We start from the raw sequence: 23,859 nt of genomic DNA on the forward strand, positions 1-23,859 counted from the left end.
AGGTCTTTTGCATTTTGTTTAGGAAAACAATTGTCCCCCCTTTGCTATCCTCACCTCCATTAAATTACTAATATGGGATAAGGGGTATTATAGACACAGATATTAAAACTTCCTCCTTTGTGATGTTTTTTCATACCAAGTGGTCTCTTTTTTCTCCTTAGGATTAAAAGAGTAATCTTACCAATGCAGTCAGGGTCATACATTGTTTTGGCTTTCCAGTAAAACCCATTGATTTTCTGGCAGGTATGAGGTGTACAGAAGGCCAGTTGAGTTGATTTTTCTCCTAATTAGATTGCTTTTGAATAGCTGCGTGTAATATTGTACAAGAGTGGAAGAACAAATCAGCCAGCCATTAACTGCCGTAAAATTCCTAAACTCTAGGGAGGGGGCAAAAAAAAAAAAAAAGCTTGTTTGTACCAGATATATTATTTCCCTGAGCAAGAAGAGGTAGATAAGTGCTGTTTTAAGATTTTATCAGTTTCAGCTTTGAAAAAAGTCCCATGTTCCAGAAACAAAGTTTTAAGTTTATAAAGTCACTTTGACAATCAGCTGCTTAGTGCTGAGGTTCTGCTGCAGTGCTGTATTTGCAGAATACTGGTGACATTATTGTGCTGCACAAGACACAAATATAAAGGGAATTTCTGCTCCAGTGAACTCCCATTCCAGAAGGCAGACACAAAGGAGGCCTCAACTTGCTGTGCATCCCAGAGAAAGGAGGTGATTGTAGAAATAATTCCATGTCATTAAATAATTTCTGGAAGGCTTCCCTTACTGCTTTTAGTTTTTAGTGATTTGGGTTGGCAGCTGCAATTTACAAATTTGCTTGGCAATATCCAGAAGCTTTTCAAAGTGGTTTCGATAACCTCTGTCAGGGAGCAGAAGAGAATTCACTTTTTTGGAACAAGTTTATGGCTTCTTACTTTTGATTGTTTCTTACTTCTAATAGTCATGTTAAAGTGTGGCTTTCCTTGCCTGGTGGCTCAGATTTTTTTACTCTAGTGTCAGATCTTCAAGCTGTTGAAGATATATTTCAATTCAGTGTCCAGATTGTTGGAAAGCTGAAGGACAAACAGTTCACTGAAAGAAGTCCAGTTCATTTTTTTCTACTTGTACGCAATTGTGCTTTCACTGCTTTTGACAAATTATGGGATTGTGACAACTGCAGGCTTGTGACTACTGTTTGCTCTAGGGTTTGTGGTAGGAACAATGGGAGATAAATATAAGCTTGGAGGACAAAGATGTGCAACAGCCAGCATGAAATGGACATTGGTTATCTGTCTGGATTGCTGGCAAAAAATAATGCAGCTTCATAAAAACGAGCTCTAGGGAAAAAAGGCTGTGATTTGGGTGTGCCAAGTTTCTCTGGAGAAGGATGGATAGGAAGGGTCAGGACAGACCACTTTTTCTCTAAGGTTTTTATTGTGTATGAAATTATTAAAACAGACGTCAAAAATTAGAATCTACATTTTACAGCTGGAGTTATTGAAGTGAATAATGAAATAAAACCTTGATTGTTTTATGTTTCACTCCTGAAGAACTTGGGATCTTAATGGGGCTCATTGATGGGCAGAAAGCTGGTAAAACTCAGTGAGCACACTGGTGCTTGTTGAATGTGATTGTTGCTGGAAGTTTCTAATCATAGAGGAGCAGAGAAAGGATCTACAAAGAAAGCCCACGTGGGAACAGTCGGGGTTTACTTGTAGTTTGAATGAATATTGCTCAGTCTCCTGTGCTGCAGCAAACTGAAATTATCAGAAATTAGGTGCTCTCAAAAGAGGTAACAGGCTGGAAAAAACTGCAGCCAGCAAGGAGACAGAAAGTGTTTTTCAAGCAGAATTAAGAAATGCTTATTTTCAGAAAGAGGGTTATGGTCATCTACATACACCTAGAATACCAAAGCATACACCATACCACCATAGTGAGATGAAAGGATAGTATTTTTTCACTTAAAGATTATAGAGGCATTTTCCAGGAAGCTTTCTGGTGTACATAAATTTGTTGACACATCAGCATGCCCAAAATAGGTAATTTTAACAGTTTCACACAGTGTGGCTCCAGAAGTTCCTTTATAGTTCATGGAAACACGCAGGAGGGTGGAAAACTGCTTAAAATAAAAAATGCTGTATCATTAGCTGTAATAGAAACACACACACAGAAGTATGTTAAAAGGAGCATGATAAGAAACATTGCAATAAAAGAAATGCAGAATTTGGGAATTGGAGATGCTGGCAATACAAAGGTGTTATTTCTGAAAAATGTGCTTGTACCATTAAGGAGACAAATATTTTCTCAGAGTTTGGTAAATAGTAAGTTTTGAGAGGTGGGGAAGGGGACTCGGGGGCCTCTAAAGAATCCTTCCATTTGCTTTGTTTAATTTTAGAAATTAATTAAGAAAATCATACTATTAATAATTTTCTTCATTAATAGTAGACCTTGAAGAGACTTTCTTTTGAAAAAAAAAAAGAAACTATAGAATTATTTATCTTTTCTGTTGTTTTGTGGAAGAAAGGATTCTTTTAAAAAAAAAACAACTTCTTTTTTCTTGTCTGCCACTTCACTGAGAGCTTAACACTACTCAGTATGGGAACACTCATAATTTACCTTATATTTTACTGTATTTGTGATTTATGGCTGTGTTTTGGTATTGCAGGCTATAGCTCTGGCTGATGGGCAACTCATACCAACCAAAGTGTCTGATGTGAAGGCAGGAGCTGGGGAGATCTTGCTGTTAGTGACCTTCAGCTTGTTAAACCAGTTGGCTTACTAAGCTGGGAAGTCTGACAGTCAATTTGTGCAGGTTTGTGGGATGAAGAGAAATGGGAGTGAGCTTTGCAGCTCCAAACAGCATCTGCAAGGTCCCATGTTTTCTCAGGAAAGCACTGAGCTGTCCTCTTGATCATCATGGCAAAAGTAGGAGATTATATCATTAACAGCAATAACAACTGTACAATAATTAAGCATTAAAAATAAGGCATATTTATCTATTGTTGATTCAACTGAGTTATAGTTCAGCTTTTTTCTATTGTGATTGTTTCATGTTTGCTCTTTACTGTTGTACAACTTAATGCCATTTTGGACAACAGCTCTGTGGAGCACAGATCGTGTGTTTTTGGTTGTGGTGGCTCTAGAAAGAACTGCTGGTGTAGCATTTGCCACTGGTGGCAATGAGGTGGGAGCATCAACTGCTGATGCTCACAGTTGTTCCACCAAAGTTTATCTGCTGTATGTATTGTAGTTAGGTGACTCCCATGATTGTGACTGTACTTTAACCATTTTCCTTGATTTTTGCAAAAGGGTGGATGTATTTCCCCAAAAAGCGTTCTGTTCTGAGCAAGTCAGTGCTGTAGTGGTCTTCTGCTTGTAATCCAGGCTGGCAACTGTGCCAAACTTCTTGGCAGTACTTCAGAAAGATAGCATTTATATTTAAGGAAGGTGATGAATTGTGAAAGCTGTCATGTTGTGTTGTGCTGATGGAGGAGCCAACTGGAATTACTGAGACAGAGCTCTCCTCAATCATTGTAACCTGTGATTTCTGAACTGAAAATGAAAAGCTTTTTTTTTTTTTTAAAAAGGTAGTGAAAATGCCTCTTTAGGTACTTTGAGGCAACAGATGCTGCGAATACTATAAACACTGCCCATTGAATGTTTCATATATAGGGATTTTTGTCTAAATATGTCAACTGTAAGAACACTTATGAGTTAAGTTTTGTCCAGGAACATAAACCCCTGGAAAGAGATGTAATAATAACTGACTATGGTGCATGGTTTCTAGGTCAACCTGTTATATTTTTGACTGACCTGCCTTTTTTTACTGAATGCAATCTAAAATAAAATTCTTGGCTATAGAAAACAATCTGATTTTAGCCTTATAGTTGGCAGTCTTGTCCTTCAGGCCTTCATTTCTTCTGATCTTGGTTACATTGCTATGTATGAAGAGATCCTGTCCAAGTGGCAGAGTTGAATGTGATGGGATGGCCTTTGGAAATGTTTGTCCGGTAATGGGATAGATAGATAACCAACACTAATTTCACAGTGTCTTACTTGCCTGCAAGTCATGTGTGGAAGAGAATTGGATGGGGAAATGGGATCAGGCACGATAGGTCCTTTACTGTGACATTGGAGAGACCAGAGGAGGCTGCTCAGAGAAGCTGTGGCTGCCCCATCCCTGGAAGTGTTCAAGGCCAGGTAGGATGGGGCTGAAAAGGCTGAACACCAGGTCTGGTGAGACGTGTCTCTGCCAGTGGCTGGGGTGTTGGAACAAGATAATCTTTAAGACTGTGACTTGTGAGTTCTAAGGCAATTCATGTACTGACTTAGAGAGGCCCTCAAACAAAGAGCAACTACGTGGAAATGCAACCTTGCTCTGTAGTGCTTTCCTTTTAATTATGCCCAAAACTCACTCATTGTTCTGAGGAGTAAGAATGTGAGAATTAAATCTTTTTGAGCATGTACAAGGTCACAGCACATCTACAAAAGCAATTTCTATGTCAGTCAGTCTTCATGAGCAGATCACAAACTGGTAAGGGTAACTACATCAAGGAGAGTCTGTGAAATGAACTGAGAGGAGAACAGAATTACGACCAAAGCTAAATGAAATGTGAGCCAGTAAGTCCACTTTGATATTTCATCTTTTGGATATCCTGCTGCTTTTCTTATGCAAATTAACTTTTCAAAGGGTGGAAGAGGGAAAGAGGATCTTCAGGAAGCACTATAATTCACTCATATTTCTCCACCTGTGCTTCATGCAGACACTGGCGGCAAGAGGCTGATCTAGTATTTAACTGTGTCTAGTTACGTTATTAGACTCTGAAATCATTAAAAGAAAACTTAATAAAGATTCCTTTGAGACTGAAAAAGTGGCATAGAAATGCAACTTTGAAAAATCATCAATGGCAGACATTTTTACCTAACCTACATGTGATTTGTTTGTGGTAGCTTAGGGCTTTTTTGGGGATGCCAGGTCAGTGATGTGGAATTGGGCTTTGCCTCACACACAAAAACCTGTTTGGTGTACCTCTCTTAGTGTCTTGGTTTGGGGACATCCAAGGCAACTGGATATGCTGCTGTTTCTTGTAATCTCATGGCTGCACTGCAGCACCTACTTTCAGTAAATGTTTTAAACTGTTTTATTTTGCATTTTAAACTCTAGAACCCTGATGAAAGAAAAATTAAGTAAAGCATAATAATCTCAATCTGTGACATTGCAAAAGGTCTATATAAATAAAGGTGTATATAAATATGCTTAGTAAGAACATATTACATATTTCATTATATGATCTTATTGTGAGTATATATAGTTAATAAAAGATGAGATCATGGTCCTGACATGACAGTTAAGGGCCTAGAAGAAATAAATAAGCAAATAACAAATAGTTCACCATAAAAATATGACTAGCTACCTGTTTTCAGCAGTGGTTTACAATCAGTGCAGGAGGACAGAGGCCCACCAGGTGGCTTTGCCATTGCTCCTGTGCCTAGAGAAGCACGCTGGCTTCTCCCACAGCAGCAGGACTCAGCCTCCATCTATTCACAGTATCACAGGAGCAATGGCGAGTGCCAGGGTTGAAAAACTTTTCCATTCCTCTATGGCATCCCTTCTTTCCTCTGATAATTAACTGGGACAACGACCTAGTGCTGCAGCTCACTCAGTAATGCCACACTGATTTATGTTAACATGTTAATAACCAGAAGTTTCTAATTTATTTTACTTTTGCTTCAACTTACACAGCTTTGACTAAAATTTGTTGGTTGGTCTCAGATCTTATGTAATATTTAAGTGGTGATAAGTTCCTATTAAAATGACAACATTTTTGAAGTAGGGAAATAAGGATGCTTTACCTTAAATTTCAGTTTATCAGTTAAGCAATTTTCAGTTTGATATCTTGGATTTGTTACACAAAGTACTTCAGCATATCCATCAGGGAAGTAGAGTGGTCCAGACTAATTACTTTGCTGAATCTGGACTGTAAAACACAACCAAAAGCTATTAGGCTGGCGCCATAAATATGAGACCTTTATTGCAAAGCAGAACACCTTTTAATGAAATAAGCCAAAGCCCAGTGAAATCAGTGGAAAGATATCTATTGACTGCAATAACTCACTACCAGACAAAATGTCAACTGCAGTAATTTTTTTGAGATTGCATATATGTTGTATAATCAGAAATGAAGTTACTGAACTGGCATAAAAAATTACTCCTAAGATTGAAGCTTCTGTATGGATCATAGAAATCTTCTCTGTTATGAGAGTAAGAAATCTTGTGGTTTTTATAAATAATGTAATCCAAAGACAAGATGCCACTGATATCTGGGAAATGGGGGTCAGCAAATGCTGTCAGTATCTGTACATGAAGATTTATCTTATTTTGAGCTGCTGCTAGCTAATTTTTTCTGAATGTGAATGCCTTTTGGGAGAAATTCTGTATCTTCTCCAGGCTGAAACTGTGGATATTAATTTCTTGCATTTTAATTAGTACTTTTTGGCTTTGTTTGAAAACTTAGTTTCATGGTGACACATTTTGTACTTTCTTTACTAAACATGCTGAACTGTAGCCTCTATGAAAACCTGAAGTAATTGCAGAGACTTTTCCTTTTGGAGTTGGGAGCAGCCTGTATTTCTACTGCTTCCCTTTCTCTGTGTCTAGTTGCATTCTTTTCATTTTTTCAGTTGCATTCTTTTCAGATTCCGTTGTTGTGCTGGTCTTGCTTATAGTGGTTTTTTTTGATGAAAAAAAAAGTCACCTAACAGATACATTTGTATCCATACAGATTCTATTTAGTACTTTGATTGTGCAAATATTTTATCCAATTAGATGATTAATGTTTTAATGTTGCAGTATTACTGTCCATTTCTCTTGAATTGACAAGTTTGTTTGGGGTTGATAAGAGTAAAATATTGAAACAATGATCTGCCTTTTTTTCCCCATTTTCTTCTATGCCTAGTCATTGCAGATACCATTGTATTTTCAAAATATTTAGGTACATTGATTTTGTTGATCTTACTTTGCCTATATTATTTTTTATTTTACTATTTTTAATATTTTTTTTCTTAATATTTGTCTTTTCCCTTTTTTTTTTACACAATTGCCAGTTATGTAAACTATTTATCCATATGTGAAGTGCAGGGAAAAGCAAATTATTGTCAAGTGTCTACAAACTTTAGGTAGACTGTGTGATGTACTGAACTGGCTATTTCCTTTGTTCAGTTCTTGTTCATTGTAAGTTTGCACTGTAGCCAGTGCAGGTTTATTGTGTATGTGCAACTGGTCCTAAATCAGCCAATTTGGGTGCTGGGAAGGGTAAAGTCCCAACAGTGTGAGAGTCTGAACTGCACTAAAAATAGGTTGATCCCCAGCTGGTGCTGCTCCTGCTGCATGCTCCCATGGCTATTTTAGGAGGTGAACTTGTGATGATCCTTGTGGGTCACTTCCATGTCGAGGTATTCTGTGATTCCATGATTTATTAGCAGTGCTCAGGGTGACTTTTGTAAAGCTGAACTGGCTGTGCTCTGAAATTACTCGTAATTTAATGCAGGAATGCTAAACCTATTGTGGTAATGAAGCTTGCTTTCAGTATTGCAACAGGTAGTGTGAGACCTGACTTTAGACATTGATAACAAAAATTTGCTGTCCTTTGATATCGATGCAGGGCATCCCCATTGGAGAGAACAATGTGCTCAACTCCATGACTCCAGAAGGCTGAACAATGCTTTTTTAAGCTAGGTTACATTACACTAATACTATATTAAAACTATACTAAAGAGGTGCTATACTAAAGGATACTAAAGAAAAACCTGTAACTGTCTCCAGACAGTCACAACACAGCTTTGATCCAATTGGCCAATCAATCCAAACAACCATCAGCAGAATCCAATTAACAAATCACTCTCAGTAAACAATCTCCATAATACATTCCACATGTGCCGAACAACAGGAGCAGCAAGTAGAGAAAATAATTGTTTTCTCTTCTCTCTCTGAGCTTCTCAAGGAAAAATCCTGGGAGAGAGAATATGTCTCTCTGTTCAGAAAATGTGAATACCACACTCTGAGACCTGAAGGCATTTGGGTTTCGTGTCCAGGCCCAGTACAAAACAAAGAGCCAAGCCATCAGACTAGACTGTCGTTTTCAAAGGGGGTTGTCTCTCATGTCCTTATTAATCTGTCCCTAAACTTCACAATGTCCTCCAGTGTGACATATACAATTGTAGCACTGGCAGTTTTCAGACAGGATTTTAATGAAGGGGCTTGTTTTGTTTTGAATTCTTTGATGAGCACTAATGCATCAAGAATGTGCATATCTGACAGTACAAAGTGATGCAGGACACAGACCCATGCTTGCTCTCTGTCAGAGAGGTTTTTGAATATCTTACCATTTAATGTGCTCCATTGCACTGTAGAGGATGTAGAAAAGCTGTAGGTTCAGTTTCAGCATGAGTGATCTAGCAGTATATATAGAAAAGTAGCTGTAAATCCAGGAAAGGTATTAAAGTAACTATTCCTACAAATCTGAGAAAAAATGCTAACTGAATTCTTCCTGTGTACCTCAGTAAATCTTCAGAGTGCCTTTCTAATATGTTTATTTATGGGAATGCCATTGAGCCAATTACAGTAGTTATTTCAGCCTGCCTGTAGGCCTCCTTATAATTGATTGTGCACGATAGGTAAAGAAAGGAGAATTTCATGGATATGTTTTTCAACATACCATCACTGTGCTGCTGAGACTGATGGTATTCCAGAGCTGGAGCCTCTGAAGTTTACTTCAGGGAACAATTGCATATGAGTCCAGTCTCTGAATGGTGTCATTTTTAGCCTTCCCTGTCTGAAGCTGGTGACGAGTGGCTGTTGGAGGTTCTTGCAAAGGCATCAGAATCTCCTGGCTGTTCATTCTGTGAGCTCCTTGAATATACCTCATCTGAAAACCAGTGCTGAAGAGCACTTCAGAGAAGGTCGATGGAATCAATGTATGGGATTGCATACACTTGTCACAGTTACAGAAATCTGAGTAACTATGCAAAGACACGTGCTTGCAAGGACTGCTGCATAATAATGAATCTGTACACACCTGAGCTTTTCTTTATGTGAATTACACTTAGAATTTGTAGTGCATTTTGCCAGCTGAGGGAATCCCAGATGTTGCATTGCTGGCAAGTAGTGCTGCTGCTTTGTGTTGCTATGAGTTTCAGGAGGGACAAGAAATCAATGTGGGGCATGTGTGAGCTGAAATCTGAATTTTCAAATGAAGGATGTAAGAGAACTCTGGTGCTGTAAGTAGAGAGACAATCTGTCTGACAGTGAAACCTTTTGAAAGTCTGTCACAGTGGTAAACACTGAGCTAGGGTTGACATGAAATGAGAAACAGGGCCCTGTCATGGTGTTTTCATGATCTAAAGCCACATTCACATTTGTAATTAAATACATCAGATGGCTCTCTCTCCTTAAGGCATCATCTTTCTTGAAGAAGAAGGTATTTTCACAGTATTTTCCTGCATAAAACTGACTGTAGGGGAGTAGTTTTCCTGTTCATAACTTATTTCGCGTGAGGAGAAATGAAGGAATCTCAGTACAGTACAGTTTAAGATACTTAAACACTTAAACAGAGGTTTTCCTCCAAGATAAGGCTATTGCTGACTGGGTTGTGAATGTTGAAAGAGAGAAAAAACTGAAGGAACTGGAGGGAATTGTAGCTTATCCCAGGCTGTATACTTGTGACTTCTGACACTTACAGGGTCTATATAAATATAAGGGGGGGATGTTCCTGAAGTGCAAAGGCACAGTGGTCCATACTCAATGTCATTAGGACTGTGAATACAACTGCAGGCCTGTAAGGAGGGACCCATTAGTGGAAGAGAGTGAATTTTGGTACTCAGAAAGGAAACATGTTCCTTCCTCAGCAGATAATTGCATGCCTTTCAGGTGTGGAAGTATAGGAAACCTTAAAAAGTTTTATCAACCTCATGACTTAGACTATGCTATGACAATGACATGTCCTGCCCTATAGGACTTCAGGCAGCTTGAATACTGAAGCAATATCAAAGTTTTGGATTATGTATATTTTTTCTGATACTAAATCCTTTGTACTTAGACCTTGGTTTCCTTCCTTCCCTTTGAAGCTGACAGGCAGTACCAAAAATAATTCTTTTTTTCTGCCCTCACTTCTGGTGAGGTCCTTCAGTCTGTCAGGCCATTCTTTTTCAAGAGCACATGTAGGAATCCAAGGTTTATGCTTGGATTTATGCTGCTTTTTAAGTTCATTTAAAGGTTTATGCTGTTTTTTTAAGTTCATTTAAAAACCTCAAACAAACCAACCCAAGAAAGAAATGTAGTAAAATACACTTTTTTCAGAAATTAACCTCTCCACCCCAGTTTCCCTTATTTTTTTCTCCTTAGTGAAAAGTGATTGAATTATTTTTAAAAGAAAGACTTGTCTGTCCAAAACCAGACTATGCATTCTCAGCCCAAAACCAAGGTATGTGATTGCCTCTTAGAAATCAAACCAAATACAATATTTAATGAACTTTTACAGCTCTATTTTTTACTGCATTCAAATCTTGTACTGGTTTATAAACATGACCTATTGATGTTGTCAAGAATAGCTTCCAAACATTTTGTCCAATCTTTATTCTTAATAGCTCTTGCATAACCTCCACTACCCTGTGCTTCATAGTTTCTCTAGGTCAGAGCAATTCAGAATTATATCTGACACCCACTTTGCAGTAATTTTACCAGATGTAATGGTTGTGACCAAAAGAATTCTACTGTGAAACTCTGCATAGTGATAGAAGTACCTAACTGCTTCACAGCAGTGAGTTTCGAAATAGGCTGGTTTAGGCAATGCCATAGAAAGAAAGCAAAGAGTCCATCTCTCTCTCTCTCTTTTTGTCTCTCTCCCTTTTGCCCTTCTGCCCCAGCTATCAGCTGTTAAAAGTGTTCCAGTCTTCATCTCAAGTCAGTGCCATTCAGTGTTTCCTCAGTGAGCAGTGATTGATTTGGATTCATTAGAAGCAACTTCTTGCAGAGGGCTTACGTTGTTGTACACATGAGAGGTAACAGGGGCAAGTGTGGCAGCAGGAATCCATACCTGTAGTGCAATGAGGAAAAGAAATCATAATTAAACAGTGAAACAGTAATGAGCTTATTTCCCTCAGTGGTGTTAATTTTTTGCATATATTCACAGTTCAATCTGTGTGGTTGAAAACCACTGCTTTGTTGCCCTGGCTGACAAGAGATATGTTGGCTAGTACGGGATTTTTCTTGGGCCAGCATTTGGGAGGACAATTAGATGGACAGTGTACAAGTAGTATTCTAGTCAGTTGTTGCAGCATCAACTGAAAAGTTGTCTAGAGGAATGGGATGTCAATTCTTACTATTGAAAATGGTTTACGCTTTTTATGCAAGTCTTTTCTTTGCACTTTTTCAGCATTCTGTGTCCGGTGGTCATGTTTGCATAAAAACAAATACATTGAAATCTGTTGTTACAGAGGGTCTCTGATACACTGGGGCAATTTCTGGTGAAAAAAATCCTGTCCTGTAAGCCAGTGCCCTGCAGATGCTCCTTCATATGTGCAATCTTTTTCTCAAATTAAGCCAAGAAGATTTCAGTACTACAAAATCCCCCCCACACATACTTGTCTTGTATGTATTCATAAGGATTGCAGTAGATACACTGACAAGATTTTAAAAAATGTTTGCTGTGCAGTGCTCATGGTCACAGTGTAGATGAGATATGGTCTGTGTTTTGGCTCTGCATTACACCAAGCTGACCCTTAGTTCATGCTGCAGAATTTTATGTCAGTGGAAATTTCTTTCAGCAGATTAATTCTCCACCCTGCTGGCATACCTTTGCTTGGACTCTTAACTCTTATGTGGTGATTCAGCCTTCATTAGCAGTGACTGACACCAGCCACCAATGAACCTGCTTTTCCTCCCACTGCAGGAATTACTAGAGTTTCCTTTAAAGACTGGTGTTAAAGGAAGGCATCTTTTCAAGACAAGAAACTATTTGAATTTATGGCCACACGTTGGTTAAATAAGTTCATGCCTAGGTCTGCCTTTCATTTTTCATGCACTCAGAAATCATGAGTTGAAGTTGCAAGAGATTACTGGGTCATTCAGTTTTTAAATGAAACATGTTTGTATTCTTTTTTGACCTTCTGAGGCTATTGAATATGTTCTTTGTTGCCTTTCTGCAACTATGAGGAAGAGAAACATCTTTTAAATGAAAGATAAAATTCTTAATCTGAAGCTTTGAGAAAAGCAGCAAATGCCATTGGACTTTGTGATACCCAAGGCTTGTCAGCAATAGCTGTAGTAGACATAGGAGAAGTGAGGAAAGGCTGGCCCTGCTGGGCAGTGGATCATGGCCTTTGGAGGACAGCACACAGCTGAAGTTGGGAGGGCTACACTGTGCTATGGATTTAAGCAAATAATTAAAACATTTATTTTGTTGAGGATTATTTATAATTGCAACAGAACTCAACTTTGCTGGTAGTGTTGGCCTTCCCATTAGAGCCTTGAAATTTATCTAAGGAAGACTTGCAATAAATTTTGTGGAATTGCACAGGTCACATACCTTTTCTCCTTTTCCCCTTCTCCTCTTCCAACTCAGTGTAGAATTCCTGCACATTCAGTTTCCATCCTGTCAGCAGCAACAGCTGCTTTGTGCCCTGCTGGCTCTGTTATGTCTTTTGAGAAGTTCTGCTTCAGGAGTTGTCTCTTCCATTCCCAGGAATGGAAGTGCTTCTGCTGTGAAGCTGGTGTGGTGTACGAATAATTTTATTTTTATCTTCATTGAAATGCAGCTGGGACTAGGTATGAATGCACTAAAAGGTCTTGGAAATGGAAACATCTTTCTGTGACTGGTATAATGTGCCTTTCTGTTTGAGAGTTGGAGGCATCCATCTTGCTTTTTAAACATCCCATTCATTATTGCTGCTTCTGTGAATTTCATTTGTACATCTCTTTCAACATTTGACTGATAAACTGCATCCTGCTTAACAATAGGAGAGATTTAGTTTTTATGTCATCATTGAATGTTATTCAGGAATGATTAGCTATTGAACAGCACATGCTGGCCAGACTAGAAAAAGATCTGATGATCTTCTCTAACCATTCAAGGCTTGCAGGTAAGCTCTGTGTACCAAAAAACCCCAAGCCCCCAAAATCCCAAACATTGCAGTATGTGCTCAAAGTTTCGCTCTCAGTTTGGCAGCTGCCTCGTTCTTTATGTCTGAAGACAATTTTACTAAATGAGATAGGCTTAACTTCTAAATGTCATTGAAATGTTAAGATTAGTCCAGAGCTTATGCCCTTTCTGCAACCCAGTAGAATTGTTTGATTGGTAGTTCATGGCTATTAATTTGGGGGAAATTCTGTTCTACGTATGACAGATGGATGTATGTCTCATAGAAGAATGGGCCATTTTACAACTTACAGACTAGGTTGTTCTGCAATAATGTGCGATTAGTAACCCACAAATAAGACTTTATTTGTCTTCTGGTGTATCTTTGAGGTAGGAACTTCTGTTTAAAGTCAACCGGCACCGTTTTAATTGAGCAGCTTTCAGGTATTGTTTGGATTATACAGAGCTATAATTATAATAACACACACTGTAAAAGAAACAGGCAAATGATAAAAGTTCATTGAGCTCTTCTGATCAGGTTGATTAGACCTGTTTCATCAGATTATGGTAATTCAAATGCAGTGGCTGTTTAAGATATTTGGCATGTGTAGAGCAACTGACACAAGAGGATACTAAACACACAGGCTCTTCATTAACAGATAAAATTCTCAGACTTTATGCAGGAAAACATCATGGGAGTGGTCAAAAACCGTGATTAACCTTTCTACCAGCAATTAAATTGGTGTATAAATTTGCTGTGAATTCTTGCATATCTTTGTGAGCCTTGCATACTGTTGAGCGCTGTTCTCCTGATGCTACGGATTTTATTCTTTGTAAACAGGAATTCTCCACTGACTGTAATGTAAATTGCAAGGACATGTTGCATTGTGGAGAACAAGTTATGAAAATATCTGTCAGAAATAATTACAGTTGATCCTGCTGTCAGGCAGGAATATAGATTGGATAATTTACTGGTGTCTTCCTCAGCAGTGTTTTTTATAGCTCTGTTATCAGGAATATTAGAATCTAAAATCACTTGTAAGGAGGATAACAAAAGGAAAGGAAAAGTTATTGATCTTCTTTTCTACTCTTGACTTTGCCTGGTGGTTTGTGGCCCGGGCTTACTTGTGCATGACTGAGTAGAAAGCAGAGTATGATCATTGATACTGTTTTTTGAAGATGCAGAGGCTCTTCATTGTACAAATCCTGTTTTTCAAGGGTGTCCTGAAGGCCTCAAACAGCTGTTTGCTCCTTTTGAAGTTTGTATCCTAGATCAGATGTGGCATGCAGTACAAGCCTTTGTAGGAACCTAAGGACACCTGGAGGTAAATGTGCCCTGTGATGGTCTGAAGGGTGTATTTTGCCAAGTCGTCCATGCAAGTGACATTTAAGGATCCTGCAGAGTGAGTAAATGGGAGAAGCTCGAGGCTATTGATTGCCCTTGTCCTCCCTCCCCTGCTCTATAGATTATGGGACCTGCTACAGTTGTTCAGGACAGCAAGGCAAAAGAGAAACATGGAAATGTATAGTTGGCAGGTAGGTTGGTAAACAGCTCATGAAATTTTATGGGTTTGGTAGAAATTAAAGTGTCAGTATTATTCTTAAACAGTGGACAGCAATACATCTTCCTAATGTGCTCTCTCCTCACAGATATGCAGCTGATAAGATTTTATTGATTTCCTCCCTTAAATTTCTCCTGATTACTTCAACACTGATGTTTGGGTGATTTTAATTTACCTCTACTCAGAAAGTTTCTTTATTTCTCCAGATGAGGAGTAGTCCTTTTCACAAAGGACTTCACATAAGCCTGCAGAAAGAAGATGCAGGATGTAGACTCCTTAAACTTGTCTAATGGCACATTTAAGGAATAATGTATTTCTTGTTTATTAGCCTTTTGAAGAGCTCTCTATACCTAAAGGTCCATAGCAACAGAAATGTTCTCTGCCACTGACAGGTGTCTGCCTATCACAAGGCATCATAGTGATCTCCAGGCTTTTTTAATCCAGCAGACTATGGCAGTGCATGAAAGGACTGACCTTGGAAAAGCTGCAGAGGGTTTAAAAAACCCCAGCTACTCTAATGAGAGAAAATGGACTACTTGGTATCTATGCTGTTTTAACTTGGAGAATGGTAAAAAATGGAGTAAACAATCCCAAAATGAGCTAAGTGACCCAACTGAGACCAGCTGAGGCTTCCTTAACCCTGCCTGTGTTCAACTCCTTTGCAGCTGTCTTCCACTGGGACAGAGGTGGAACTTGGACAGACCGCGTGTGCTGAGCAGTGCTCCCCAGACCTGCAGCTCTCCCCAGGAAGACCTGAGAACAATTGCAAGTGTGCCACCTGGACAAAATGTAAAACTTCGCTGTCAGACTGTCCTATCCCTGGTAAGGCATCTAAGGCCACCTGATTACTGATGAAAACAAGCTTAATAGAAAGGGACATAACCTGTAAAATAAGGGGACTACTAGGACATGTTATGTGTTTGTGAAATGTTTGCATTAGGCTGTGATGGGCATACTGTAAAAATTGCATGCAAACTAATAGGAAGAAAACTAGTGCTGGAAAAGAAACACTCTTCTGTTGGTTGGTTTTAGATATTGTTATTAGTCTGCCTCCTCTGAGGGAGAGCTGGTTGTGACTGTAGATTCATTTATGCAAAATGTGCCTATAACACATACATATGCCTGTATGTGTTAGGACAGAGCAGGTTTAGATTTGCCCTGTCAATGAATCCTGGAAAAAATATTGAATGAAAATATATAGGTGTAGATGACAGCTCTAAGCCTGGACACAATGGGGAGGCAGACCTGACCTATTTAGCTGCATATCTTACAGTGACATTTCACCACTAAATCTAATTCCAATATTATTTCTCTTCTGTAAGAATGACTGTGCAGCTGTGGATCCTATGCAAAGCCTTATGCACATATTTACCTCTGTGGTCTAGAGAATATTGCACATTCTCATATTCCCTTTAGGCCTGTATTTATTTTTTTTCCAAAATCAATGTCTCAATACACTTGTAAAATTCTCTGTGTAGTATGGATGTGTAGTACTAAGTAGAACAATAATGTAAATGTTAATATAAAAGATGAGTTAGCAGTACCCAATACAATGTGACTGTTCTTAGGTCATCTTTGAATGCCCATGCATTAATAAAAGATGATTAATTGTTATAATGTGCTAAAACACTAAGAAGGACTAAAGATAGTTCTGAATGACATTCTGTGTTAAATTAATTTGCTAAGCAAGGCTGAGAACAGCTGCAGAAAATCACAAAGCATTCTTGTATCTTATGTAGCCTAATTTTTTTTCCGCCTCAGTGAGTGATTTACTTAAATTTAACTTGTTTGGGGGTTTTTGTGGTACTTTTAGTTTGATAAACATAGTCAATTAAATTCATGATAGGATGTGACTGGGTGAACTCAGTTTCCTAGGAACTGATCCTACTGGAGGTACAACTATTGGCTGCATGTTAAGTGAATGCGCAGGAAATTGGAATAAATGAGGGTTTTAATGTTTGAACTTAAAGCTCTTCTTCAACATTTATGATTCTATGACTCTGTTTCCATTTCTGAGTCCCCAGTATGTCATGTTAAGATGACCTGCCATTAAACAATGCTTGGCTGTTGCTGAGAGGAGATGCTGGTGCTGTTCCAGCTGCTCTCAGGCCAGCTTGGGAGCACCAGTGCAGAGCCTGTACCAGGATTAATTTTGATGGGAACAGCATTGTCATGATGATGTTGAGGTCTGTTCTTACCTGTCTAGGAGAGGTTAGAGAAGAGACAGAACTGCTCATGAGTCTGTGTTGTGGAAGAGTTGATAGCAACTCGAAATGCAAGACAGACTCATGCTGAGCTTAATAAGACTTCGATGTTCTGACTAGATTATTACAAGAAAAAACCTTTCTTACCTTTTTACTTTGTGTCTAGTGAAACCTTGCTCAGTACCAGGGTTCTCTAACATTCCTAACAACAAACCAACAGCAAGAAGTCACTGAAATGGTGGAGCTGGCAGTTTATGGCTAAAGACAGGAGGATTAAGGCTGAAGCATGCAGGCTCCATGCCTCCCCAGAAGTAATTTCTTGTACATTTTTGATAGTTTCTATGTGCTTAATAGAAAAAAAAATTAGTCCTCTTCTCTGCTGGCTAGATGCACAGGGCTTACATTTCCAAGGAGGTCAGTATTTACATAGCTTAGATGTGAAAAAATACTGACGTTCTTACCATACATGGCTCAGAATATCTTAAAGTGTGCAGAAGCTGTGCAAATTCTTTATGTCTTAGAGCTGAGGATAAAAAGCACACTTCACGACAGGAACGTTTTCAATATGCTGTACTGGATACTGAAATCCTGTCATTCACAAAATCTCTATCTGTTTCACATACCTAGTCTGCCAAACCTGTTCCATTCAGTTTAGAATTTTTTTGAGTTTCTTGAGACACAAATTTACATGGTCAGAATATAACAATATTCTTGAACCTTCTTTTTTTCAAAGTTAGTATCTTCAGCTGTAAATTATGACGACATGCTACCTGCAAATAAAATGTTGCTGTTATTCAGGGAGCCTGAGAGATTGTGAGAGGAAACTGAAATCAGGCACAGTTTTTGGGTAGGACTGAGGTAGGTTCAGTTGCAACTTAGAGTAATCTGCTGAAATTATTCCCTCTTGTTCTTTCACATTAATGTGTTTTATTTGAATTACATAGCATGGGGCACTGAGCCCCTGTGTGAGCAAAGTAAGGACAGCTGGCACAAAGGATTAATAGTGATGCTTCTTTATTGCAGATGTTTGGCCCTGTAATTTAGAGAAATAGGCCACAGTCATGAGAAGGAGAACAGGGCAGCATTTCCCCTGCTGTTCTGTTGAGGCCAATAAGTGGCATTTCTGCTGATTGAGTTTCAATTTTGGAAAGTGTTTGAACAGTTTTGTTTGTATTGTGTATAATGCAATACCTATGTCTATTTGTGGAAAACCAATAATGGTATAAAATGCCTGCCTTCAGTTTTCACCCCTTTTGTGTAAATCAGGGATGAAATGTTTTTATAACATTGTGTCTCAAAAGACGTCTGCTGCAGGGAATTTGTTGAACTCATTAAATATCATAGAGGAGAAGATGCCCATAAATTCACTCAAATGAATTCATGAACAGTTAAACTACTAAAGCCTGATTTTCTCTGTGTTTCTTGCTCCTGATTAATTATACTTCAAAAAGTGATTCAGTGTTGAGGGATGAACAGACAAGCTTTATTCCATTAGGGGAAAAAAAGAAAAATTAAAACTTTCATCCTGCTTTAGCAATGTGTGCAGAAATGGCAGAGTTTACCCTGAGGTGCTGCAGGTCAGGAGCTGTCTCAGCCTGCCCAGTTTACAGTGCAGTGTCACCCACAGGTCCCCTCCTGCACTGGAGTTGCACTGGTTCCATGTGGCACCTTTTGGATGGGCTCTGCTGAAAGGCAGGAGGGCTGGAACAACTCACAACAGGGTTTGTAAGGTTACAAATGGCAGCTGGATATAAAGTTTGGAACTAGAAAATAGCGGTGAAGGTTAACCAGGTTTAAGGCATCTTATGGTGATCAGTCTGGCCAGTCCTTATTTATTGTTGTAAGTGTCCAAAGTGTTATTATATTAAAGATCTTTTCATAATGCAAACAGACCTAATAAAAGTTGATTTTTTTTTCCTTTCTTCTGGTATATAAAGGTGTAGCATACATTTAGAACTCTACTTTTAAGCAGATGTATTCGTGGTGGTCAGCTCAGGCCAAAAAAAAGCCAGAAGACCCTTTTAGTGTTAGCCACACCTAAAACCTAAACAAAACCCTCAGAATTCAAAAAAAAAAAAACAAAGGAAAGATGTACAAACAAAATATATTGTGAAAGCAGCATCTGCTTTGATAAACAATTCATTTTGCAAGATTGTTATTCAATCTGATGGGCTATTGAGATTTAAAAATAAAATTTAAAAAAATGTAATATTGTAAAACACCTTCTTGTGAGGTCTGAACCTGGTGTAAGATTTTATCTTTTGTTTGTTTTTAATGTTCCAACTTGTATATTGCTAGTTGTAGGTACTTAAATTACACAGAATCTCAGCCTTCTTCTTTGTCATGCCCTAAAGAAGAGCATTGAGGACAAAGAGGATCAGGGCGACACAGAATGATTGATGGAGAGTCTTTGTGCTCATGTAGAGAGGTAGGGGCATGGTTACTTTTATAGCTGCATTTACAAGGGCTTTAAAGGCTCATCCTGCTTCAGAAACCTCATATTCCTTTTCCTGCATCCCGTCATCATTCACAAATGTCTGCCCAGCCTAAGTTAAAACTCCCTGCCATTCAAAAGAATGTGAAATCTGTTGATATTATTCGTGTATCCGTTTGATTTCACACCAAAACCCATAAATATGTTGTAGGGAAAAAAAGATTATAGAAATACAAGATTTCACAGAGAAATATATCAGTTTATTCAGCTGCTCATTTCTACTCCAATATGTCTGGATTTGAAAAGGAAATGCAAAAAAAGAAAGCAATTGGTTATGCAGGCAAAATTGGATTTTGTTCCATTGTTTCTTGGAAACAAGGATGGGTTTCTCTTAAGTTTTCCTTGACAGAAACACAGTCTTCCTTAACTTTTGTTTTGTTTAGGAATTTGGCCTTTCTTATTTATATTAATTTTCAGTAGGTGGATTAAGGCCAGGCATCCAAGCTACTATTCCTGACTGAGTGAACATATAATTTATTTTCCAGTGCCTTTGTTTTATTTTCTGTCAAAAGTGTGTGGAGGAACTCCTGAAGTCTTTACAAAAGAACCTATTTTTGTAAAACATTTAGATCCTACTTTTGCATGGTGCACCGTACTTGGAGAGGGGAGTGGTCTAAACTGTGTGGTTTTATCGCCAAGTTTGCAATAAACAGTCAATTACCTTGGAAATATTTTCACTATGCACATTATTGCAAGGGGTTTATGTAGCATAGGGTGTGAAAGCTATTCTGTAGTCTACAGGAGGCTGGAAACATGTGAAGAAAATTTCTTGTCTAAATTCAGCTATTTTTCATGGACAGAGAGTCATTTTTGTTCTGAGCAGCTTTGTGGCATTCATTGCATGTTGCAGTAGCTCACACTACCATTTTGAAATGGAGAAGAGGAATCAATCAGCTGTTTCACAGTGGGATAATGCCTTGCAAGTGATGTCAGGTCAGTTGGATTTAAGTTGATTTATCTCATGTTTAGTGTCTATGGGAGCTGGAAATGATATCGGAAAACACTTAGGCGCAGTCATATCTGATTCTCTGAGCATCTGTTCTTGTTTAAGAGGCAGGCTCAAACTAACTTGTGATACAGGGAATTAGTGCCCTTCAGTGCAGTGTTTGCAGCTTGGCACTGAAAAGCAGGCAGCAGAGCTGGCTGGTTGGGCTTTCTGGACATGTGGCCTTTGCAAGGTTCACGAGAACAAGGAAATGTATGAATATTTTTTTTATATTACAGATATGTTTTACATATCAGATATGTTTTATGGAAAATTCTTTCCTCAGGATTTTTTCTCCTGAGAAGCTGAGAGGCCTCAGGAACAAAATGTAAACAATGATTATCTAAGGCTGTGGAATGCAACAGGTGGATCTGTAATTGGTCTCATGTGGTTGTTTCTAATTAATGGTCAATCACAGCCCAGCTGTCTGGACTGTCTCAGTCAGTCACAAGCCTCTGTTATCATTCCTTTTCTATTCTTAGCCAGCCTTCTCATGAAATCCTTTCTTCTGTTCTTTTAGTATAGTTTTAATATAATATAGATCATAAAATAATAAATCAAGCCTTCTGAAACATGGAGTCAACATTCTCGTCTCTTCCCTCATCCTAAGACCCCTGCAAACACCATCACATATTTATGTGTTTTATGTATACATATTTTTAATAATATTTCATGCCTGTTTAGAGGTCTAGAAGATAGCAACTGAGTTAAGTAAGCAAGGTGCTGTAGCTTCTGCCCAGTTCAGGAGAGTTGACATTTGTAGTTGAAGTATAAAAGCAGGAGGAGGTGACTTCAGCTCCCCTTACATTTGCTGGTCTGTCACTCACTCAAACTGCAATTGCCTTCTTGTGGTGCATAATTCCTTGCCTGCTGCAAGAAAAGAGCTCAGTGTAATTGGGATTTTAGTGGCCAACAGATGTTCCAGGGACAGAAAACGATCCCCTGCTGAGCCCTTGATAAAGGCTGCCACCCCAAAAAAAACCAAAACCAAAAATGGTAAAGCCCTGAAACCTTAATCCCAAACTCCAGAGCTCTGGTATATGACCGAGTTCTACTTTTTTTCATTCATGTTTACATTTTAGTTTAGGGCAGTGAATGCCAGTGCTCCAGTGGGATTGTGCAAGGGCTTTGTTATGCTTTATGAGCATGGGCCTCCACTGAGACTAATGCAAAGCTGCACTGTCCCCATGGGAGCTCTGGGAAGCATTTATGCCTTGGGCACACACGCTAAATGGTTGGGATTTTCCTAGAACAAAAAGGGCATTTGGTTTATATCTCCCTTAAGAGCTTTCTCTTCTTCAGATGACCATGAGCATTATGAACACATATAAGGGGTGTGATTATTATTGCTACTGATCTGATGGCTTGTGTGCATGAAGCTTTGCCGGATGTGCAGTGTTTGTGCACTCCAAGCTTGTAATCTGACTGGGATTGGTGTCAGGCAGATGGGTTAATGATTTATAGGGAATAGAACTAATCAAGTTGAAAGGCATTAGGGCAAAATGAAGGATATTTATCTTGCTATTTTCTTGTAAGCCTAATGAAAGCTTGGCACATTGGACATCAGAAGGTTTCTAGCTGTGGAGGAGCTCTGGTAATTGAGTCACAGCTGAAAAAGAAGCCAAAATAATAGGAAGAACAAGCTATGGATTGTAGCATTTTAAAAATGACATAATAAGGTTCTAAAAGGAAGAACCTGAGAATTATTCTTGCACTTACATTTAGGGAATAAAAGTAGGATACGGTTCTTATACTTCTTAAATTCTTTAGTATAAGTATTCATGTAAAATATATTTACGCTTCTCATGTCAGCGTACTTTGTGATACTCATCTTGGGTACTCAGTCCAAGTTCTTTCAAAGTAATACATAAGGTTGTTATTTAAGTTTGCCTTTGGTCTTTCTTCCCCCACTGCTTCCTTGCATTGCTCACCACAGAGTGCTGGTGGCAAAGACTGTCTCCAGGATGCTCAGATTATTGTTGCTGGGGCATGCTCACCTTGTTAATGGTAGTGTTTTGTGAGAGAGGAAAGAAGTCCTCAATCTGTCTGGTGTCCTCAGGTAAATTAAGCTTGTGCCTTTACTGTCTGTAGCTCCCTTGCCTTACTGGGCCAGCATAGTTGTTGTGTTTGCCTCTTTTCCCAGCTCTAAGGGGAGCTGGGATACAAGAAAAAATAGAGTTTTTAATGTCATGTCACATTTGAATTACATCCAGTACCTGTGACCATTTTGTTTTCATATGAGGTGTTGGACCTTGTATGTTTGTGCAGATTTTTAAAGCCTTTTATCCCTGTCTCTGAACCTTTTGTTCCTCAGCAGAGTCAAATATTTCAGAAAACTTTTCTCAGCAACCCAAGAATAGGAGAGGCAGAGTCACCTGTTTGTCTGAAATGTCTGTGTTTCAGCTCTGCTTTAATCAGTTCCAGCATTTCTGTCTAACTCTGAGGGCACCCATGCTTTGAAGTGTTGCTGTGGGCCTCTGCCTGGAAAAATCAATTCCAAATTGTTGTTTACCCATGGCAGGGAGACTTTCCCTGCAGTCAGAAAGATGTATGAGCTAGTCTTAGAGGCAATGAGAAGGGAGGAATTATGGAATAGCCTGTTTTGGGTTCCACTTTTCCTTTTCCCAAATGATTTGTCTAGAAAATTGCAGACTTTGCCTCTTTGGCTCTTTTTTTTCCTTACTGAAGAAATTCCTATCCCCTGACTTTATCAAAGTCACTTTGTTCCAATGCTACAGAACAAAGAGAGCCAAAGAAAAGAAATTACTTTCTTGTGGTGATTACCTTTTGTATTTTAACATGCTTTTCCTTGTTTTACTTTTATGTAAGAACCTAAAGGGAATGTGACTTGGTTTTGATCAGTCCTTACCTGTCCAGTCTAAGTTCACAGGACTGTGAATTTTTCCTAATGTGCTAGTTTGCAGTTATCTGTATAATAGGAAACTAACAATAGCCTTCATAATTCTGTATTTATGCATTCAGTACCTACTGTATTTCTGGGTTTGCATATGGAAAAGCAAATGGCACTTGCAGCAACACCCCTTGGCAGCAGCAGATATGCTTTCTTTAGATAATTCATCTCCCATTGTTTTGTGGTACTCTGGAAATTTAACCTTATTCAGTGCATTAATAATTATCATTATTATCCCTTATACTTTGAAGAATTTTCCCCAGCATCATCTATAGAGTGGAGCAAGGATACACCCACTTTTGCTGGGTTTGTATCTGCCTGAATCAAAGGGGTGTTTCTTTCCTGAGCCATTCTACATTAGTATGACACATTCTAAATAACAGCAGCATAGGTAAATGGCTACAATCCAGCAGTAGACAAGATGTTTTTTCCTGTCAGTTATTGATCGTCTGAAACACAGGGTATTTTCTTACTCCATTAAGAATTTTTTTTTCTCATAAATTTAGGGTTTTAATCAAAAGCAGCCAGAAAGTATCAAAATATTTTCTGTGTTTTGTAAAACAATATGTAACTGCCATTTGATATTAA

General features: G+C 38.6%; 1 protein-coding gene across 5 annotated transcripts in view; it reads left to right on the top strand.

Moving 5' to 3' along the window:
- MAPK10 (mitogen-activated protein kinase 10) overlaps positions 1-23,859 on the top strand; it is a 146,397-nt gene that overhangs the window by 35,050 nt on the left and 87,488 nt on the right. For all 5 annotated transcript variants that reach the window (XM_064711183.1, XM_064711186.1, XM_064711185.1 and 2 more), the window contains one exon: positions 15,343-15,499. In XM_064711183.1, coding sequence (XP_064567253.1) covers positions 15,343-15,499 — 157 coding nt within the window. The remainder of the gene's footprint in view (positions 1-15,342; positions 15,500-23,859) is intronic.

Source organism: Zonotrichia leucophrys, chromosome 4 (genome assembly GCF_028769735.1).
Source record: "Zonotrichia leucophrys gambelii isolate GWCS_2022_RI chromosome 4, RI_Zleu_2.0, whole genome shotgun sequence".
Taxonomy (NCBI): Eukaryota; Metazoa; Chordata; class Aves; order Passeriformes; family Passerellidae; genus Zonotrichia; species Zonotrichia leucophrys.